General features: G+C 46.1%; 1 protein-coding gene across 3 annotated transcripts in view; it reads left to right on the top strand.

Moving 5' to 3' along the window:
• The window catches only part of PRKN (parkin RBR E3 ubiquitin protein ligase), a 634267-nt gene that overhangs the window by 349551 nt on the left and 262825 nt on the right, over positions 1 to 21891 (top strand). For 2 of the 3 annotated variants that reach the window (XM_082215278.1, XM_082215276.1), the window contains exon 7: positions 5666 to 5725. The exons of the other annotated variant lie outside the window; for it this stretch is intronic. In XM_082215278.1, coding sequence (XP_082071404.1) covers positions 5666 to 5725 — 60 coding nt within the window. The remainder of the gene's footprint in view (positions 1 to 5665; positions 5726 to 21891) is intronic. 3 annotated transcript variants of the gene reach the window in all.

Genomic DNA, 21891 nt, shown 5'->3' on the forward strand with positions numbered 1-21891 from the left:
CTGGTTCAGTATTCATAGTCACCAAAATAGATTGGAATCTCACTTTTACTCAAAAGCATAAATTGAAAATGGCAAAATTGTTTTTAGTTTACGGTACTTTTTCCTAGTGCTAATGTTGGAATAACAACATCTTCCGCTTCTGCACCATAGAATTGCTGATTGAATGTACTTTATGGTATGTAATTGTATTTCTTTCCCCTACCTCAGCACTCTGGTACTCAGATTCATTTGAGAATTTGATTGACATTGTTACCCCCACACACACACACACTTTTCCCCACTCAGCATTTGAAAATAAACTTAAAAGGAGCTGGGAGGGACTGTTGCATGCTGATGAGCAATCTTTATCTGCAGCCAGGTGCAGTCCCCTCCCTTCTGTGTTCTTCACAGTATATTCAATAATGCCTTATAGAAAAAGGTAATTTCACATCAACTTTGGAAAATGGCAGTTTTGTTTCTCCTTTTTACTCTGTATACATTTTGAAAGTTAAGAAACTTTCATGATAGTTGTTTTTTTAAAAAAATATGGGGAGATAACTAAAAACATCATGAAATACAATGAAGTAAAGTAAGTCAGTGGGATGCGGGTGGCACTGTGGTCTAAACCACAGAGCCTAGGGCTTGCCGGTCAGAAGGTCAGCGGTTCGAAGCCCTGCAATGGGGTGAGCTCCCGTTGCTTAGTCCCTGCTCCTGCCAACCTAGCAGTTTGAAAGCACATCAAAGTGCAAGTAGATAAATAGGTACCACCCTGACGGGAACGTAAATGGTGTTTCCGTGCGCTGCTTTGGTTCGCTAGAAGCAGCTTAGTCATTCTGGCCACATGCTGTCTGTGGACAAATGCCGGCTCCCTCGGCCAGTAAAGCGAGATGAGGGCTGCAACCCCAGAGACATCTGCAACTGGACTTAACGGTCAGGGGTCCCTTTACCTTTAAAGTAAGTCAGTATTTAAATTTTGGAGGATTTTCTTGACACTAATAGTTGTTTTCTCTGGTCTCAATCCCCTCAACCCTGACTCAGAGAAAGTGTCAAAAGAGGAGGAGGTAATGCATTGGGTGATATTGCCCTCAACTCCAATGATTGTCCAGGCCAGGGAATTTGGCTTTATCTGACTTATGGCACACACACCCTGCCCAATGCAGTCCTTATCATCTTCACATTGTTGGAACAAGTCACAACATAATTGGGCAATGACTGTTTGTAAAACAGAGCTCAGGAGAGGCAGGTTGAACAGCAAATCTTGACCAGGTAGCATTCATGGGACCTCAGCATGCTGCTGAGACAACAGTTCTCCTTGGGTGAATTTCAGTCTCATATTTTTTTAAAAAAAACAACAACCCAACAACTTGTATTTGTGACATTGCTCTGTTCATTGTTACTTCAGACTGCATTTTAATAATTTGACTTCATGATTTTGAACCTGTTGCTTTGTTGTATTTTATTGCTATATTTGTTTATTATGCTTCTTTTACATGAGATTCCCAGCAGTTTCCTATCCAGGGGGTTGATTGGATCCATGCCTCCTTAGTTTCAGCCACACTGCTGCTTTAGGTCTTCCCAGTCCATCACTTGACCCTTGAAACTGGAGTTAATTCTATAACCCTGGAGGCAGAGAGCATTTGGAATCTACTACTGAATCTGAGGCCATATTTTATTTACAGCTTTTCTCTGTCAGAGTATGTGTAAATTCACTTCACACTCCTCAGGAATTTTGCTCATAGTATAAAAGTTTGATGGTGCCTAACATGGCGGCTTGGGGCTAAATTTGACTTGGTATAGAAGAACTGTTGACAAAAGTTTGCCCCTAGTTCAGTTGAAATAATGTTATATACAGTATTCCCTGCTGTAAATATTTCATTCTTTGATCTTCAGATGCGCTTTTGGAAAGCGTTCCCAACTTCTCTCTCTGTATATGACTTTTGTTTAGATACAGAAGAGGTTACTTTGTGTCATTACTTCCAATACATTTGTGTATAATGTTTATTAAATAGCCTCAGTACTCATTTGAAAAGTTTTCAAGGTAGCCCAAGAGAAAATACTATCTATCCAAGTGGATAGTGATCTTAATCTTTTTTTTTATCTTTTCATAATGACCCAGACAGTCAAGTAGAATAAAAAAGGATGTTCAGGAAGAGAGAACAAGGTTTGTACAAGACAGGCTCATGCAAGGGTCAGTAATTGTGTACATCTCTCCCCCTTCCCTGCTGTAAAGCACCAGATAGATACTAAACTGCAGTCTGGTCAGTTAGTTACTGTAGTTTATGTTGGAATTGATAAGAGCTTGATGAAGATGTGTGGGCAGGCTTTTTAGCAGCATGATCAGAACAATAATTGGCAGCTAATGTGACAGAATTCTAATCGGCCTCAGGAGTCTCATAGCAAGACCAAGGAGATTAGATATGCCACCTAATCCTTCAGCAATAAGTCTCACTGTGTTCACTTCCGGTAAGAGCTTTAGAGGTGCTAATGCACTCTCTAAGAGTATCATCTAAACTGGACAGGTTTAACTGGTATACAGAGTTATATTTTCAGCTCTTTGATTATAAGAAAAATCAGTTTTGTGACTTGGAATATAAATACAAACAAATTGACCACAATCTGATTTGTTGGGGGGGAGGCAGATTGATTTGACATCCAACCAGCTGATGTCAAGAAAATTAACCCAAATTCAGTTCTGTTGTCAGGTGCAGACTTTTGGGCTAAAATGCAGGACCTGTGAGCCTCTAGGGAACCTAAATTTGTTCTAGACAATGTTTAGATTGACTGTGGATTTTTGCGGGTAAGGAAGAGGATCATTATTCTGCAAGATGCTGCAAAACTTGGGAACTCATATGAATGAGTCATTTGGAGAGCTCCTGCTAGAGAATTATACAGAAAGCCCATCAACGTGCTTTGGACCTGTGGATGTCATTGTCCATCTCTTTCTTCTTTGAACCTTGCTGCTATTATGATGTCAGTGCACAGTCTCAGTTTTATCTACCAGCCAGAGAGTGTTGAACAAGGAAGGAGGATCATAAGTGACATTCCCAGTTTTCACCAGTTCCTCACAGAGGAGATATTTCACCTTGCTTCCACACAGCACTCCCAAGAGCCCTGTCTCAAATGCAATAGGTCTCCAGAGTTGTTGTGGTAGTATTGCGGCGGCTTCTTTCTGAATGATTGCCATATGATGGCTAGATTCATGTAGCCTCAAACCCTGATAAAATTTACTGACTTTTTCCTGGTAGGCTTCAGCTCTCAATGCCATGTTTTAACCATTTCTCATTTCACTGACGTTGTGCCACTGTTAATAGAATACCAAAGAACTTCCTAGCCTCTCTTCTTGTTCACTTTGTTTTCAAACCTAAGCTTGTGTTGAATTTTATGTTGGGAAATGAAGAGAGACAGACTGCAGAGAAGAATTAATTCCTTCATGTTTTTTCAACAGCTTGCAAATCAGTGTATTGTAACTTTCACACTGCATGCAAATAATCTAGCTTCCACCTTGGCTTCAAGGCACTCCTGCATCCCAGCACACCAGGAGATTTCAGACTGTGCTGTCTTAGCTTCATTTGAAAGGGGTGGGGGAAGCTTCATTTGAAATGCAATTGATAGTTTTTGACTGGAGGAAGAAGTGCAGTGAGGCCATCAGAGGATTGAAATGCATCTTGATTCAACCTTATCTAGATTTTTTAATTCCTTATTTTTATTTGGTTCGTGAAATATATTTTTTCAGTGCATGCCACTGGAGACAGTTATGTGAATTGGAAAGGCGACCATACGAGATTCTAATTTTTGGGAGATCTGTTGTTTTCTAGCTTGCTAGAAAATAGGCCCAGTAAGATCTCTTTACCAGTATGGTTTTTCTTCACGTTGTAGCATATAAGCTTCAGAGACCCATTGCAGGAGCTTGTGCAGGGATGTTTTACTCACGGTTAGAAGATTTGGAAGTGGGCACTGGGATTTCCCACTCCATATTCCCAGTCCCTGTCCAACATTCATTCTCCTTTCTCACCAGTTCTAACCATGGATGATTACTGCATTGCTACGGATGTTGATTATGAACTCATCCATACTGTTGTTTAATGTGGATAGTAAACTTCCTGTACATCCATTAATTTCCTGTTCTCCATATGGTGTTCTCTTCTCAATCACTGCCTTCTCACACTTTCCCCTCCACTAATTTGGAGTATCCCTGGTATGTGAAAATCCAGACTGAGGAAGGGGAAACTGTAGGAAGGCAATAATTTGGAGAACAGCATATGGACAACAGGAAATTAATAGATGTACAGGAAGTTTACTACCCACATTAAACAACAGTATGGATGATGCTAACCATGAGGCAAACAAAGGTCCAGAATTCCTCAATGTTCGGTCTGCAGTCCTGCCATAATTTATCCTACCAAATGATAAGAAAACTATTACCACACATTAAGGACAGATGTGTGGCAAAATGGTAATTTACATCTACCACAAATTTCCTTTTAACCAGAGGTGGTTAACCAGCATCTAGCCAACCTCCTCCTTGCCTGGGGAATTCATGCTGAAGAGAAATGAGAAGGCTTAATCCAACATTTCACTGCTGATATCTTAGCCATTTTGAAAAAGTGCCAGCATTACACCCAGGGACCTTTATTTTTTGCGCTGCAAATAGTTTGACATACCTTTGAAAGCATGTATATTCCCATATTGATTAAAAGCAGTTGACTAAAAAAAGCATAGTACCTTTCATGTTATGTATCACATATTCTATGGAGCCAAAACAGATGCTTTTCTGAGGGAGAAGAAATTGAAATGGAATTGTGTGGGTGTGGGTGTGGGTGTGGGTGTGCTTGTGGATGTAAGGCTTCTTGAATAAGTCGACTTCTGTGAATTCCTGTGTGAACTGACCTGATCTGCACCTACTGGACTAAGGTAGCACACTTCTCAGATCAAAGTACCAACATGTGTATTTTAGGAGAAAATGTCTTTTAGACATGTGTACATTATGGTAAAATTGTTATTTAAATACCTATTTATAGATTTAAAAAAACCAAGAATTTGGAGATAAATGCAGGAACCAGATGGAATGGACTTATGAATGAACATAAATAAATCTGTTGCAGGGTAGAAACAGGCTGATACATACATCCTTACAGGCATCTGCACTTGCTGGCTTGAGACATCAAGGATCCCCCTTTAGGAAATGTCTGGTTCACTTAAGCTGTTACTGAGTTTCCTCTGAACATGTGTAAAGCTGTCAGTGATTATGACTCAGGCAAGTCCAGTGCAACACAGGGTGAAGTGGACTGCACTGTGAATGAGCTTCTCAACAGCAGCCCCAAGTGTGAAGGATGTTGTTTGTTTTCTAATTTATACACATATAATGGTCAGTGTAGAGGGTGGGGAGATAGAGCTGCACTGTCAGTCCACTTGATGGGCTTTTGACTACCCATTCCCCCCCTAAGTACTCGTTTATTGTTAATTATGATGGAAACAATAATGCATTAACCAAACATAAGTAACTTGGATTAATCAGCTGCTTTGCAGGCAGACACTTGCTCAATTCCCTGGAGTTCCCATCAGCAAATTGTAGTAATGATGCTGATTTGCACAGTACTATTGTTTCAGCTGTAAATACCTGAATTGATTACCCAGGAGCCCCTGCCTCAATGTAGCCTTGTTTTTGCTTTGTTCTTTATTATGTTAGGTATCCTGCACAGCAGGGGGCCTGTAACCACGACAGAGTCACCTTGGGACTTCAAGTATGGTAATCTAAATGAATTCTTTGTTGCTGTAAATTACAAACAGAACAACAGCCGCCTGCTCCCACATTTATAAATATGTATGGTTTCTCTGCCGTCGTGAAATTATTATGGCCAGGGATAGATCAAAGTGAATTAGCACCTGCCAAGTAAATTTGATAGGTCATTTTCACTTTAATGTTATTCCTGTGTGTCATGACACAGTACCAAAATTAACACTGACGTTGTCCTTTGTTACAGAAACCATTGATAATGCTAAACTGGGTGGCAGAATTTTTAATTGGTTCATAAGAGTTTCAGCCATGTAAGTCAGTTGTTCTGGCATTAAATAGAGACATCAAAATGGTATTTATTGTATTGCTAAACTACAAAAAAATCAATGGCAAAGTTGTATGTAATGATTTTGGTCTAATAAACCATGGTTTGACTGAGAATGAGAATTGTGCTTCCCCCACCCCTTCTCTCATTGTGCTCTAATGAAAGACTTCCAGGGTTGTTAAACCACAGTTTTTTGTTGCATCCAAACTGGAAACTATGGTTTAATCTCCGACCACAAAATTATATCAATCCAGCACTGAAAGGAAGAATAGAATCATTTTTAAAAATTTTAAAGTTGTAATATCTCTATCCCATTTTCCTATACAACATACACAATTAAAACCACAAATTAATAACATATAATAATTTAGGCTGATTAATGTTAATTTAAAATATCAACAATGCTATTTTGAAAGGCTCAGCTATTTTTAAAAGACAGTCTAAACATCCAGGTCCTTTGTTAAGCATGCACTAGCTATGCTCACCAAAGAACTTCATAAGCCACCTGTTGTGACTGTCTATTGAGAACACAAAATCAGGGTGTCGTCAAACTGTAAAGCACCTTTCAGGGCCCAAGACAAACTGTGGTGGTCTTTTTTAAATAAATGTAGGAGAAAAACATTTGGATTTTTAACAGCTGCAGTTGAAAGGAGTTGGTTGACACAGAATGCCGTAGGGACATTTTGACTGTGCATAGCATATATTTAAATACACAGGTGTCAGGGGTTCAGAAGCAGAGACGCAGAGAAGGGTGGAAACAGAGAGCGAGGGGGAGGAAGCCGAAGGGAGAATGAGTGATGATGACGACCCGAGATCTCCAAGCCTAAGCAGTGAGTCAGAGGACTCCCAAAAGGGAGCCCCAGTGAGCAGAGCAAGGGGGGGATCCGGGGGGACACCCCAGGAGGAAGGGAACAGAGGAGATTCAGAGAGCAGCAGCTGGAAGTCGGGACCCACGCTCATAACTGAGGGCGGCAGCAGCTGGAAGTCGGGACCCACGCTCAAGACTGAGAGCAGCAGGGAGGAAGGTAGCCAGGCATCGGGTTCCGGAGGCTGTCAGCAGGAGGGAGGGCACGAGTCAGGGGTGGTCACGCCCTCCTCAGAGAGCGAGGCAACGGTTAAGAGGAAAGTAGAGAGTTGGGCGCGCGCGCCAAGTTCAAATGCAGCGGAAGCTGGAGCAGTAAGCAGCCCGGAGAGTGAGCCAGGTCCTAAAGCCCGCCGCAAGGAGGCAGAAGGATCAGGGGGGTCAGCGTCAGAGGAGAGTAGAAGGGAGGAGGCCCAGGGGGGCAGAAGGACCCAGAGACGTAGGGAGAGGCGAAGGAGGTGGAGCAAGGCTAGGGTATTAAGCTGGTGTGCAAGAGGCGGGGACTCAGACGGGTCTTCGCCGACCTAGAGCAGAAGGTGTAGAGCTGCACGCTGCAGTTCGGAAATGAAACCTGTAACTCAATAAAGACTCTTTTAAAGTGGACACTGTGTGGCGTGGTCCTATGTGAGCTGGGACCTGGTAGCAGCTCTGACAGTAAGACCCGTCTCCTCAAAGCTTCAGAAACCTGAAACCTCGCAGCGGGAGCAGAAGCCGCTAGGGGAGGAAGAGGGGTGTCTGTAAGCGAGCTCACAAAGGTTAGCAAGATGACGGAAGAACAGAGGATCTCCGCGCTGCAAGAGGCAGTGACCCAGTTGTCCTCAGAGGTATTGGCTTCCAAGAAACGGGAGGAGGAGACTACAGCCGCCTACAGAGACCTACGCGCCAGGTTTGAAATGCTTGTTAAGCAAGGGCAACCGGGACCCAGACCGGAGGGCGTGGGATTGGCACGGAGAGCAGGAGGGCTTGTGGCTCACTTCGATGGGACTTTGCAACAGTACCCTAATTTTAGAGCAGACGTAATGTGCGCACTGCAACTGCTGGCAAAAGACTTTAGAGATGAGGAAGAGAAGGTGGGGTTCATATTGTCCCATTTGCATGGGGATGCCAAAGCCTGGCTGCGCAATTTGTGGAGGGATAAAGATCCGGCGCTTCAGAATGCAGATGCCTTTATCAAAGCGATGGATGCGTGTTTTTTGTCTACTATTGATGTGGATCTTGCCAGACGGGAGATTCATGGACTAAAACAAGGGAGGGCGAGCGTCCGGCAGTATCACGCCCGATTTTTTGCGCTGGTCAGTGCTTTAGAATGGGATCGGGATTCGCCCCCTGTCAGAGACCTCTTCTGGGAGGGTCTAAGTTCTGCGGTTAAGGATGAAATTGCAAGGGGGGAGAGGCCCCGAAGCACGCAGGAGGTGGTCCAAAGAGCGCTGACTGTGGGGGTGAGGCTGGAAGAACGTCCATGGTGCAGAGATGAAGGACGTGGAGGGCGCGAAGCAGCGAGAAGTTTCTCTTTCGTTCCGAGGGAAGCAGCGCGTGCGCAATCCACACCTCCGCCAGGAGGGGGAGGGGAACCGATGGAGGTTGGAGGTGCAAGGGCTCAGTCAGCAGCCAGAGCCCTAGCACCGGCAGCAGTGAAAGCGAAGCCTCCTAGAGGGAACAGGAAGTGTTACATCTGCGAGGATCCAGGCCATTTGGCGAAGGAGTGTCCCCGGAGGCTCCACAAGCACACTGCAGCCTCAGCAATGGTGACTGCAGCAACGCAGCAAGGAGAACCACAGCAGGGAAACGACGATGTCTGGCTGGAGACGGAGGCACTGGGGCCCAGCCAGACGCATCTGTGAAGCAGTCCCCAGCAATCTTGCAACCCACGGATCCCCTCCCACCCAAACCAGTAGTGCAGCTCACAGCATCTCTCCAGCTAACCGACGGCATCACTATCGAAGTGCCGCTTTCTGTGGATTCTGGAAGCAACGCAGACTTTATAGCGCAGAGCTTTGTGGAGCAGCACGCTATACAGCTATTGCCTGCCACTCTGCCCCTGCAAGTCGTCACGGTGGATGGCAGAGAGTTGCTAGGGGGGCAGGTGGTGAAGCAGACGCCACCGATGGTGATGCGCCTTGGCAACCACAGGGAAGTCATCAGTTTTAATGTCACCCAACTGTCGGACACGCCCATTGTGTTGGGCATGAGTTGGCTGGACAGGCACAGTCCGACACTGGCTTGGTACCAGAGACAACTGATCTTCGGCTCCTCTTATTGCGCAGAACACTGCATCCTGCCCCGACGGGAGGGAGAGGAGGAGGAATCACAACTGCAGTTGGGAACGTTGCAAGCGGTCCCCCACAAATACGCGAGCTTTTTGGAGGTCTTCTGCGAGAAGGAGGCGGACAAGCTACCCCCTCACCGGCCATATGACTGCAAGATTGACCTCCTACCGGGGGCGACGCTGCCGAAGGGGCGGCTATACTCCATGTCTGAAGATGAAATGCAGGAACTCAAACAGTTCATCGAGCATAATCTGGAGCGTGGCTTCATCAGAGAGTCCAAGGCAGTGGGGGGCAGTCCCGTTTTCTTCGTGAAAAAGAAAGACACGCCCCGAAAAAGACTAGTTGTGGACTACCGCCTTTTGAACCAGATGACCAAACCGTCTGATTACCCCATGCCCAGGATTGACGACCTCCTCGCGACGGTGCGCAAGGGACGCGTGTTCACCAAGTTGGACCTGCGAGGGGCGTACAATCTCATCCGCATGCGGGAGGGCGATGAGTGGAAGACGGCCATGTTCACACCGCTGGGCACCTACGAATACAGAGTTATGCCCTTTGGATTACAAAATGGCTCTCACTGTTTTCAAGCTTTTATGCATCACGTGTTGGAGGGACTCCTCTACAAGACATGCGTCTGCTTCCTGGATGACATCCTGATTTTCTCTGACTCGCAGCAAGCTCACGACCGAGACGTGAGGGAGGTGCTCAGCAGGTTGCAACAACATAGACTGTACGCCAAGCTGGAGAAGTGCCAGTTCGACACGACGGAGGTGGATTTCCTGGGATACAAGTTGTCGGACAAGGGGATAGCCATGGACAGCACCAAGGTTCGTGCGGTATTGGATTGGAAAAGCCCGCGCAACCGGAAGGAGGTCCAGCGGTTTGTCGGCTTCGCCAACTTCTATCGCAAGTTTATCAAGGGGTTCGCGATGCAGACGGCAGCAATTACGGACACGCTCAGCTCCAAAAAAAAGAAATTCATCTGGACGGAGCAGGCGGAACAGTCCTTTCAAGCGCTCAAGCATCTCTTCGCATCGGAGAAGCAACTGCTGCATATCGACCCCAGTAAACCGTTGAGGGTAGAGACAGACGCGTCAGACAGAGCCGTGGGAGCTGTCCTGCTGCAGCGAGACCCGCAGGGGGTGTGGCGGCCGGGAGCGTTCTACTCCAGAAAGCTCAGCAAGTCGGAGCAGAACTACACCATCTGGGACAGGGAGTTGCTGGCCATTCATGCAGCTTTCAAGGCGTGGAGGCACTTCCTAATCGGCGCCAAGCACACGGTGCAGGTCTGCACGGACCACAAGAATCTGGAGCACTGGCGCACGGCTCAGTTCCTGAACCAGAGGCAGATACGTTGGGCGGAGTTCTTTGCTGACTTCAATTTCCGAATAGAGTACGTCCCAGGCGACACCAACATCATGGCGGATGCACTGTCCCGAAAACCGCAATACCTAGAAGAGGTGACGCCAGCGGCGGCCATGCACATCTTCGCACCGACGGCGTGGGCGTGTGCCTCAGCTACAGTAGACCTGGATGCGGTGCGACGTGCATTGCGGGACGACTCATTCGCGCAAGACAAGATGGCGGAACTGCTCAGAGGCACGGCTACCACGGACGAGTTCCAGGTGCGGGACGGCTTGCTCCTACGCAAAGGGGCTGTCTATGTACCAGGAGACGACCTTCGCGCCAAGGTACTGCAACAGTTGCACGACGCACCCACGGCCGGTCACTTTGGCACAGAGAAAACGATGGAATTAGTCGCGAGAGACTTCTGGTGGCCCAGGCTGAGAGGAGAGGTCGCGGACTACGTAGCGAGGTGCGACACCTGCCAGAGGGCCAAGCCGGTACACAGACCACCGGCGGGACTGTTAGAACCGCTGCAAACACCGTTTGAACCGTGGGAGAGGGTGGCCCTGGACTTTGTGACGGATTTACCCAGCTCGAGAGGCAAGACAGCTGTGCTAGTGGTGGTGGACTTGTTCACCAAGATGGCACATTTCATTCCGTGTGCGAAGGTGGCCACGGCGGAACAAACCGCCAAACTGTTCATAGATCACGTGTTCAAAGTGCATGGCCTGCCACGGTCTATCCTGTCCGACCGCGGACGCCAGTTCATCTCGTCTTTCTGGCAGAAGCTGATGGGTTTTCTAAATGTCAAGGTCAATCTGGCATCAGCAAGACACCCGCAGACCAACGGGCAAGCAGAGAGGGTCAATGCCATCATGCAGCAGTACCTGAGATGCTATGCCAATCAACAGCCTGCGACGTGGGTGGATTACCTGCCGCTAGCCGAGTTCGCTTACAACAACACGAAGCACGTGTCCACAGGAGTGACGCCGTTCTTTGCCAACAATGGGAGGAATCCCAGAACCTTCCCGGGACTGGAGAGAGTGGGGGAAGGAGAACCACAGACGGCGGACGCGTTCGCGTCAGAGCTGCAGGCGGTCCACGATCAACTCAGACGGCAGCTGGAGCTAGCTAAGCACGCCTACAAGGTGCAAGCTGACAAGCACAGGCGGGTTGGCGAAGTGATCCAAGTGGGAGACTGGGTCTGGTTGGCAGCCCACGCAGTGCCGACCAGGTCGCTTGCCAAGAAGAAGTTGGGGCACAAGCAGATCGGTCCGTACCAAGTCGAAGCGCAGATCAACCCGGTAGCCTTCCGACTGGCGCTGCCGGAGGGTTCCAGAATGCATCCGGTGTTCCACAGGTCGGTGCTCACTCCCTACAAGGCACCTCACAGGTTCCAGGAGCCAGGGACGGCGCCAAGTCCGCTCCGGGAACGGACGGAGACGCGGGAGGTGAAGCACCAGGACCACATCAACGAGGTCACGGAGATTTTGGACTCCAGATGGGGGGAAGAGGGAGTCGAATACCTCTTAGCCAGAGAGGGCACCCGGGCCAGCGCCAATAGCTGGGTACCAGACTACGCTTTGGAGGAACCCCTGCTCAAGGACGAGTTTCATGCCCTCTTCCCACACAAACCCATGCCAGCGAGCTTCTTCGACGACTGGTTGTTCACACCCACACTTTCTTCCAGCACGTTCCATGGATTCGACTCAGAAGGGGAACCCGCACGGAGCACCCGTTCCCCAGAAGGTTCACCGGCAGGTTCGGCATCAGGCAACTCGTATTGGTGGGACGATCGACCAGAGGAGCAATGGCGCAGGAAGTGGCTGGAGATGCCAGGTCGAGCGACCGACGCAGAGACTGACATGGACGTGTTCGGGGAGGACCTCGGGTTCGAGCACGGCGGTACAGAGATGGAAGAGCAACAAGTCAACGTCGACGACCGCGAGGGGGAAGACTCGGAGGTCTTCAGTTGGCGGCCACCCACGGGGAGCGACCTGTATCCAGCATTCCCTCCCATGATGATGGAGCGCCCAGCACCCACACCTGACAGCGGGGAGGGGGGAAGGGGGGGCTTCGAGGGGGGGATGGATGTCAGGGGTTCAGAAGCAGAGACGCAGAGAAGGGTGGAAACAGAGAGCGAGGGGGAGGAAGCCGAAGGGAGAATGAGTGATGATGACGACCCGAGATCTCCAAGCCTAAGCAGTGAGTCAGAGGACTCCCAAAAGGGAGCCCCAGTGAGCAGAGCAAGGGGGGGATCCGGGGGGACACCCCAGGAGGAAGGGAACAGAGGAGATTCAGAGAGCAGCAGCTGGAAGTCGGGACCCACGCTCATAACTGAGGGCGGCAGCAGCTGGAAGTCGGGACCCACGCTCAAGACTGAGAGCAGCAGGGAGGAAGGTAGCCAGGCATCGGGTTCCGGAGGCTGTCAGCAGGAGGGAGGGCACGAGTCAGGGGTGGTCACGCCCTCCTCAGAGAGCGAGGCAACGGTTAAGAGGAAAGTAGAGAGTTGGGCGCGCGCGCCAAGTTCAAATGCAGCGGAAGCTGGAGCAGTAAGCAGCCCGGAGAGTGAGCCAGGTCCTAAAGCCCGCCGCAAGGAGGCAGAAGGATCAGGGGGGTCAGCGTCAGAGGAGAGTAGAAGGGAGGAGGCCCAGGGGGGCAGAAGGACCCAGAGACGTAGGGAGAGGCGAAGGAGGTGGAGCAAGGCTAGGGTATTAAGCTGGTGTGCAAGAGGCGGGGACTCAGACGGGTCTTCGCCGACCTAGAGCAGAAGGTGTAGAGCTGCACGCTGCAGTTCGGAAATGAAACCTGTAACTCAATAAAGACTCTTTTAAAGTGGACACTGTGTGGCGTGGTCCTATGTGAGCTGGGACCTGGTAGCAGCTCTGACAACAGGGAAAACTGCTCTGGACCAATTTGCATCAGATTGAATCACAGAATCATAGAATCATAGAGTTGGAAGAGACCACAAGGGCCATCGAGTCCAACCCCCTGCCAAGCAGGAAACACCATCAGAGCACTCCTGACATATGGTTGTCAAGCCTCTGCTTAAAGACCTCCAAAGAAGGAGACTCCACCACACTCCTTGGCTGCAAATTCCACTGTCAAACAGCTCTTACTGTCAGGAAGTTCTTCCTAATGTTTAGGTGGAATCTTCTTTCTTGTAGTTTGGATCCATTGCTCCGTGTCCGCTTCTCTGGAGCAGCAGAAAACAACCTTTCTCCCTCCTCTATATGACATCCTTTTATATATTTGAACATGGCTATCATATCACCCCTTAACCTCCTCTTCTCCAGGCTAAACATGCCCAGCTCCCTTAGCCGTTCCTCATAAGGCATCGTTTCCAGGCCTTTGACCATTTTGGTTGCCCTCCTCTGGACACCAGATCAGTATGGTTAATTTGTCCTATCAGTGGAGGCTGAAAAGAAGGTGTTCCACTACTACTTAATTTAAGAATTATACATTTACCACAGTTCAAGACATGCTGCCATCCATGCATACCACAGAGATGAGTCCTTGGGCTCCTTCTAGTCACATCTGCAGAAGCATCTCAAAAGACTTCCCTTCAAAATCAGATGTAACTGCCTAGACTCTACATCAGTTTCATTTCAAAGTGAACGATCTCCCAAGGAGCTACCTAGTATCTTGCCTGTCTGTTCCAATTCCTCAATTTTTTCATCACTCTTCAAACAGGGATCATTCATAACTGCTAGGATCTTTTCATACATAATGAAATGAAACAATCAGTGGGGAAGAGCCATGGTGCAGTGGTAGAGCATCTGCTTTGCAGTCAGAAGGTGCCAGGTTCAATCCCTCTCATCTCCATGTAGGGCAGGGAGGGACCCCAGTCTACAATCCTGGAGAACTGCGGCCAGTCAGTGTAGGCAAATACAGAACTGGATGGAGAGCCCAGCTCTGGCTCAGTCAGTAGAACATGAGACTCTTAATCTCAGGGTCGTGGGTTTGAGTCCCACGTTGGGCAAAAAGTTTCCTGCATTGCAGGGAGTTGGACTAAATGACCCTCAGGGTCCCTTTCCACTGTATCATCCTTTGATTCTATAATTCTAAGACAATTGGTTTAACTCAGTTTAAAACAGCTTCCTGTGTAATCCACCTAGCAGGAATGAAACACGTTTTCTCCAGTTCATCTTAAATTCGCACACAAAATAAAAACACTGTATATACTGTTGTGTGTATGTAATGTACACACATTTTGTGAGGTTGTGTGAAAAGTTTAAAGAGAAACCACTTAGACATTCAGAATAATCACCTTCAGGATTGTACCCAGTCCATTACACACCAACACACACACACACACACACACACACACACACACACACACCTGTCACTAAAATTAACCAAGCATTGCAGAATCCAGAAGTAAGTTACAAGGGAACAAATATTACTGCTTGCTTTTATCTCATGACATGACATAACATTTGTGGCTGGAGTATAACTCTTGCCCTTTGGTTGGATTGGAGTACGAAGCTTAAGTTCAGGCCTCAAAACAGATATAACAGTAGCAGGGTTTATATCAACTGTAAAGTAGATAAATGTGACTGGTTGTGTTCCATTTTTGTTTCCTTTGGGGGGGGGCAGGGGGAAAAAATGAGAGGATGGAAACTGCCATGCAGACCTCAGTTAAGGTTCACAAGTGTTAAGTTGTCCTGGATTGTTTCTGTCCTGCATGGTATTGATGATTGTTGCCGTGTTGTGTTACTGGTTTGTAAATATCACTCCAGGGATGCACATAGGCCATTGAGAGCTGCCTTATACTGAGTCAGACCTTGGTACATCTAGCTCAGCTTTTCCTAAGCTGACTAGCAGCATCTCTCAAAAGTTTATGGCAGATTCTCTCCCAACTATACTTGGTGATGCTGGGGATTGAACCTGGGACCTTGTGCATGCAAAGCAGAGTTAAGGCCCTTCCCCCAAGGAGTGGTCCAAAGGACAGGTCCAGCTTTTGGAGCAATGGTGTTGTTCCTGGGTGCTCCTTGGCCAGAGTGAAGGGGTGAAGTTGTCCCAGCTGGAGTTGTGGGAGGAGGAGGCCAGGAGAGAAAAGAAAAGGGGTGGGGGAGAGAGAGAAAGAGAAGTGCTACCAAAGGTATGGTACAAAGATTGCCCACCGTTTCACTCATGAGGGAAACAAAATTACGGTGTTTTTTGCTTTTGTTTGTTCTGGCATTTTGGATGTAACTTAGATAGGAGCCTGTAAATTTGCATTTGCCACTGATGTTAGTGTGAGCCATATTCCTCTTAGGCTGTGGAATCTAAAGGCATCTCAAGGCAATCTGGCAACCCACCTCTAATGTGTTAATTGGCTTATATATTTGGAGAGCAAATGTAAGATTCGGGAATAATGTTGTACAACTACACTAATAGGGGTGGTGTTTTGTTTTTTAAAAAATGCATAGTAATTTAGAAATTAGTTAGCAATGATATCTTATAAAAATGGGGAAATGATTTTATTTATTTTCACCAAAAGAGATGTCATCTGGAAATAGAGGCAAAGGCACTTGTCATCCTAATGGGAAAGAAAATAATATTCTGAAAACAAACCTCATGTGGATGCAATACATGCTCTGATTCATCAGTTAATGTGCCTTGCTAGGCTTGGCTGCTTACCCCATTATCATGGTTGTTCCCACACACTCTAGCAAAATTTGTAGGCTTTTTTATGAGCCCAAAGCATAAAGTCATATGCAGTGATGTTATGTAATGCACAGCAATGTTATTTGGTGGGTTTTGAATACAAATTCTCTCTCTCTTTCTCTCTCTCTCTCTCTCTGTGTGTGTGTGTGTGTTGATTTCCTTTTTATCAGTCAATTTTTCAGCTGGTTTGCTGCTCTTTCCTAGTCACTGTGATGCACATTACACAAAGTGCTACAGAGACTAGTAATGTTGAGTTTATTGGGTGGAGCCAGTAAATAGCAACCTTCCCTACCCCTGGCCAGGGAAAAGGTACACCACAGACTGAGGTAACCTAGCTGGCTTGAACACTGCAGAGTCTGTCTGAAACGTTAAGATGATGGCGCTTTCCATATCCAACCCTATACGTGTTCCTATTTTCCAGGGACATCCCTGATTTAGAGAAGCCACCCCGGTTTCTGATTTGATCCCAGAATGTCCCACTTTTTCTTAGGATGTCCCTGTTTTAATTGGAGGGTATGGAGTTATCCAGCCCCCAAGCTGTCTGAAGGCCTAGAAAAAGAAGCATAGAATCATAGAATCATAGAGTTGGAAGAGACCACAAGGGCCATCGAGTCCAACCCCCTGCCAAGCATGCTTTTGCCTGTCGCCTAAAGAGATGTAACAAAGGTGCCATGTGAGCCTCCCTGGGGAGAGTGTTCACAAATGGGGAACAACTGCAGAAAAGGCCCGTTTTGGTACTGCCACCCTCCAGACCTCTTGTGGAGGAGGCACATGGAGAAGGGCCTCAATGATGGTTGCAGGGTCTGGGTCGGTTCAACTGTTTTAGACCAGGCAAGGGGGCTCTGACAGGCTTCTAGAATCCTCCATTCTCCTTCCTAAAGCCTAGTTAGCACTTGCCTAGCTTTGGGAAGGAGGTAGAGGGCTCTAGGACCCTCACAGAGCCTCAAACCTCCTCCCCAAAGCTTGGCACATGGTGTGAGGACTGTGGAGGGTGTCAGATTTGGGCCTCTTGCAAGGCGCTGTATTACCAAGGTCCATGCTGACCCTGGAAGATTTTGCTTCTCCCATCGTCATAGTCTTGGATTTAAGCAGAAATCAAACATTTCTCTCCCTCTCAGGCATCTGCCTGTCTTCTGCCTCTAGCCCAGCATGCGCGTGCATGTGAGGGAGGGGGTCCACCCACCTTTTATTTGGCTCAAAGAGCAACATCCTTTGTTACCCTAATGTGCCATACTTTTTTTTACATTGTTATTTATAATTTTAATTTATATACATTTCAATAGATTTACAATCATTTTAACATTTCGAAACTTGACTACCTTCCCCTTCATTCTGCGGTTCCTTAAATTTACTTTATATATATATTTCCTGCATATTCCAAATTAACCTATTCATTTATTCATCTACTTTAAATATATACTCTTATAAAACTGCAGGTTATTACAGTGATCCTGCCAATGTTCTTATCTGTTTACAGTTTGTTTGTAAATATTCAGTAAACCATTTCCATTCTTTTATAAAAAGTTTGTTATCCTGATTTCTTATTTTTCCAGTAAGTTTCGCCATTTCTGCATATTCCATAAGTTTTTGTATCCATTCTTCTTTCTTTAGGACTTCTTCTTTCCATTTTTGGGCAAGTGACATTCTTGCCGCTGTAGACGCATACACAAATAAATTTCTATATTTTGGGTAGTTCTGCCCCTATAATTCCCAAAAGGAAAGCTTCTGGCTTAATGTCCCATACTTTGAGCCATTACCAAGACTCTGGCCTGGCTATTCCAACAATTGAACCCATGCTCAATCCAGAATTAGAAGAGACTCAGGCGTGTAGTCTAACCCCCACCCCCTAAACTCACAACACTGTTATTTATCAGATAAAGCATGATATATATTATTTTCAAAGTTTAAATTACAGTGCATCCTTTAAAAAAATAAACCCTTTTAAAATGTGCCCCAAATTTAAAACTCATATACGTAAGTTAAAATTCGGTCTTCACTATAAACACAATTCAGGGTGGGAGTAAACCGACTTCAAAGATTGAACACAGGCCTTTTTTTCAGTTGGAACTCAATGGAACTCAGTTCCAGCACCTCTCAGGTGGGTGCCATTGCCATTATAAGGGAACAAGGGAGGCACTCATGGTGAGTTCCGGAACTGCTTTTTTCCAGAAAAATAGCTCTTAGAAGTCTGTCAACCCCCCCCCCAAAAAAAAAACCCCATTGTTGTTTTTATAGTCAAGACCAGACTTTAATGGAAGCTTTTTAAAATGAATAATCTGGTTTACATTTATTTATTTTTTCAAAATGATTATTTTTTTTAAAAAAAAACAATGTTTGCTTAAAATCCACCTAGTTTAAAATAAAACAAACTTTGTTTGGAAAATGAAGAAACTAATTGATCCATTAAGTGGAGATTTTTAATCATTATAGCAATCTTAAAACAGTGTAAACAGAAAACAAGGAATGGCAAATGACAAGTTAAGCATGTGGTTTCTTAAGCCTAATGAACTCTAGAAATCATTTTCTGAGGAAGTGTGTGTGTGTGTGTGTGTGTGTGTGTGTGTGTCTTTGAAGCAGTTGGGAGTGCAAGGATGTTTTAATCCTCTAACAGCTGTGGAGGTGATTCATCCTGTAGAGCTTTAGAAGATGGCTAAAGACTTGAGTATACAGCGAAAGTTCTGTTAGTATAATGTTCTGCTCTGGTAGAGTAGCAACTACGCTTGGCACAGAGCATCCCCTGCAGGTACAAGCTAATCCCAAACCTGGCATACCTCCAAGATGAGGAATCTTCTTGGCTGAACTTTTTGCAAGGAATAGCTTCCCGCTTTCATTTGCTGCTATTTGAGGATATTGGCTGCGTTTCATGATTGTATATATTTGCTTTGGCAAAGGGGATAATTTTAAGGACCTCTCCTCCTCCTCATTTGCAGCTTTGCCATTTCTGGCACCCATTTTTAGTATGTGTGAGAAATGTGAAAAAGGAGTATGTGCCACCTGGACGGCGTAAGAAGCTTTGCAATCATGAATGAGTTGAGATGTCTGACTTTGCCTGCCCTTGCAGGTGGCAGAAGTCTGCTGAGATGCCAGATGACAGTCTGAAAGAATAGAAATGGGAAAGAATTATTAGAATAGAAATAGCTTTTTTCCAGGCTGTGAGCATTTGAGGGGGGGTGGGAAGGAATATCTGTGATGTGAAAAAAAGAAAGAAAAAGATTGTGCTCTCCAGACTCGGAAATAGTCAAAATGTTTTGTGTACTTTAGAAAGTTTCTTTAAATCTGTACTGGAGCTGGGGAGGCTGAGGATTTTGTTCAGGAACCATCATACATAACACTGGCATAGTCCACTGGGGATTTTTCCAGCATCAGCCATTTCAGATGAATGAGCAAGTGTAAAAGAACTGTAGAGGAACAACAGCAACTGGCTGCAGATCTGTAACAGGACACAGCCTTCTACATGACTACTTTGTGAACCTTTGGTAAGAGGCCTTGTTAAAGGCTAGTGTGAAGTCAAGTACCAAGTGACTTCAAGTGACTGAGAGCTGCTGTGGATGCTCCCAAGAAGCAGTTCTTTTTTACAGCCAGAACTCATCAGAACTCAGTTTTGGCACCTCTCAGGTGGGAGCCATTGCCATTCTAAGAGAACGAGGTTGACTGCATATTGCTTTATAAGTCTACAGTTCTCTAGGCAGAAGGAAGTTTGAGTAAGTGCTGAGTGGTATGTAATTTCCTTCTACTGTTTACAGTCATACCTCATGTTACGTCTGCTTCATGTTACGTTCTTTCAAGTTACGTCCCACGGCAACCCGGAAGTACTGGAAAGTGTTACTTCCAGGTTTCGCCGCTTGCACATGCGCAGAAGTGCAAAATGACATCATGCGCAGAAGCGGCGAATCGCAACCTGCGCATGTGCAGATGCGCCACTGCGGGTTGCGCTCTTCTCAGGTTGTGAATAGGCCTCTAGAAAAGATCCCGTTTGTAACCAGAGGTACCACTGTAATGGCTTTGGGAGGATTATCATGCCGAAGTGTGAGAAGACTTGAAATCTGTTGTTAGGAACATTTGTCTAGATTATTGTTAATAATGAAATTATTATTTATTTATTGGTCTAGTTTGGCCAACTTAAATATCTACAATAGAAAGGCTGGATACACATTGTAGTGATGTGTAAATAACAGCCAGTCACAAAGCAAGAATAGAAGTCTGATGTGAGAGAACAGAGATATCTCCTGGTGCAGTCAAAAAGTGGCCGTGAGTGAGGAAGATGGCAAGGTTTGCAGATTCAGAGTAGCCTATGCGAATATTCTGGCCCATATGGTTTATTTTATTTCATTTAACAAATGTTATATGCTGCTTACTCAACCAAGAAGACATCTAGGAGAGCTCTATGTGGGGCTACCTTTGATGGTGACCCGGAAACTACAACTAATCCAGAATGCGGCAGCTAGACTGGTGACTGGGGGCAGCCGCCGAGACCACATAACACCGGTCTTGAAAGACCTCCCAGTACGTTTCCGAGCACAATTCAAAGTGTTGGTGTTTTAAACAGCCCTAAACGGCCTCGGTCCTGTGTACCTGTAGGAGCGTCTCCACCCCCATCGTTCTGCCAGGATGCTGAGGTCCAGCGCCGAGGGCCTTCTGGCAGTTCCCTCATTGTGAGAAGCAAAGCTACAGGGAACCAGGCAGAGGGCCTTCTCGGTAATGGTGCCTGCCCTGTGGAATGCCCTCCCATCAGATGTCAAAGAGATAAACAACTACCTGACATTCAGAAGACATCTGAAGGCAGCCCTGTTCAGGGAAGTTTTTAATGTGTGACATTTTAGCGTATTTTTTTGTCTTTGTTGGAAGCCGCCCAGAATGGCTAGGGAAACCCAGCCAGATGGGCGGGGTACAAATAAATTGTTGTTGTTATTTTCAAAAGACTATAAAAATTATGATTAAAAATACTAATAAAAGGAAGGCAATACAGCTATCTGTTTTATTTAACGTAACCTAACATTGCCCTTTTCCATTGTGTCCATTTCAGCTACTTGTGATCCTGTATTCCCTGTTCTTATAACTCTGCTTCCACATGATATACAGCTACATGAAAATAGAACAACCAGAATCAAACCTTGCATTTGGTTGAATTACAGTGTCAGCATGTGGTGGAGAAAGAGGAATTATGGGTGACAACAGCTTGAAAATATTTCTGCTCCAAGTTTTATTTCTCAGTGTCAATTATAATCAGTTGTTCTATTTTATTTTATTTTTCAACAAGAAGGTAGGAGGAATGTAAAAAGATACAACCAATATAGTGCAGGATCCAAGGTTATCTCAGCTGGGAGCAGATGAGGTTGACACAGAACATTCAAAGATTAAAAGGGGGGAAAAGGTTAAAAAAGACCAGCTGGCTTGGTAACATATTGCTGTTCAGTGAATGTTGCTACTAAATTGAAAAACAGGTTCAATCTGCAGGTTTCCAAGAAGCTACAGACAGGAATGCATGCTAAATGTGGGAGCATCAGCAAAGAATGAGCAGACATGAACTGTGGAATGCTGTAGCTGCTGTTAGCAGCTGTTGATCTGCTTTCTGGGGCAGCAGTTAAGGGCAGCTGTAACATACACAGTTCTGGAGGAAAGAATGAATTAAATCAAAATATACTGCCTGCTTGGGCCCTGGACATGTGTTAGCTTGGCCACTCCTTCCTGTGCCACCAGCTTAATGTTTTCTAGGCAATGGTACTCT

This window comes from Podarcis vaucheri, assembly GCF_965113315.1.
Source record: "Podarcis vaucheri genome assembly, chromosome: 3".
Taxonomy (NCBI): Eukaryota; Metazoa; Chordata; class Lepidosauria; order Squamata; family Lacertidae; genus Podarcis; species Podarcis vaucheri.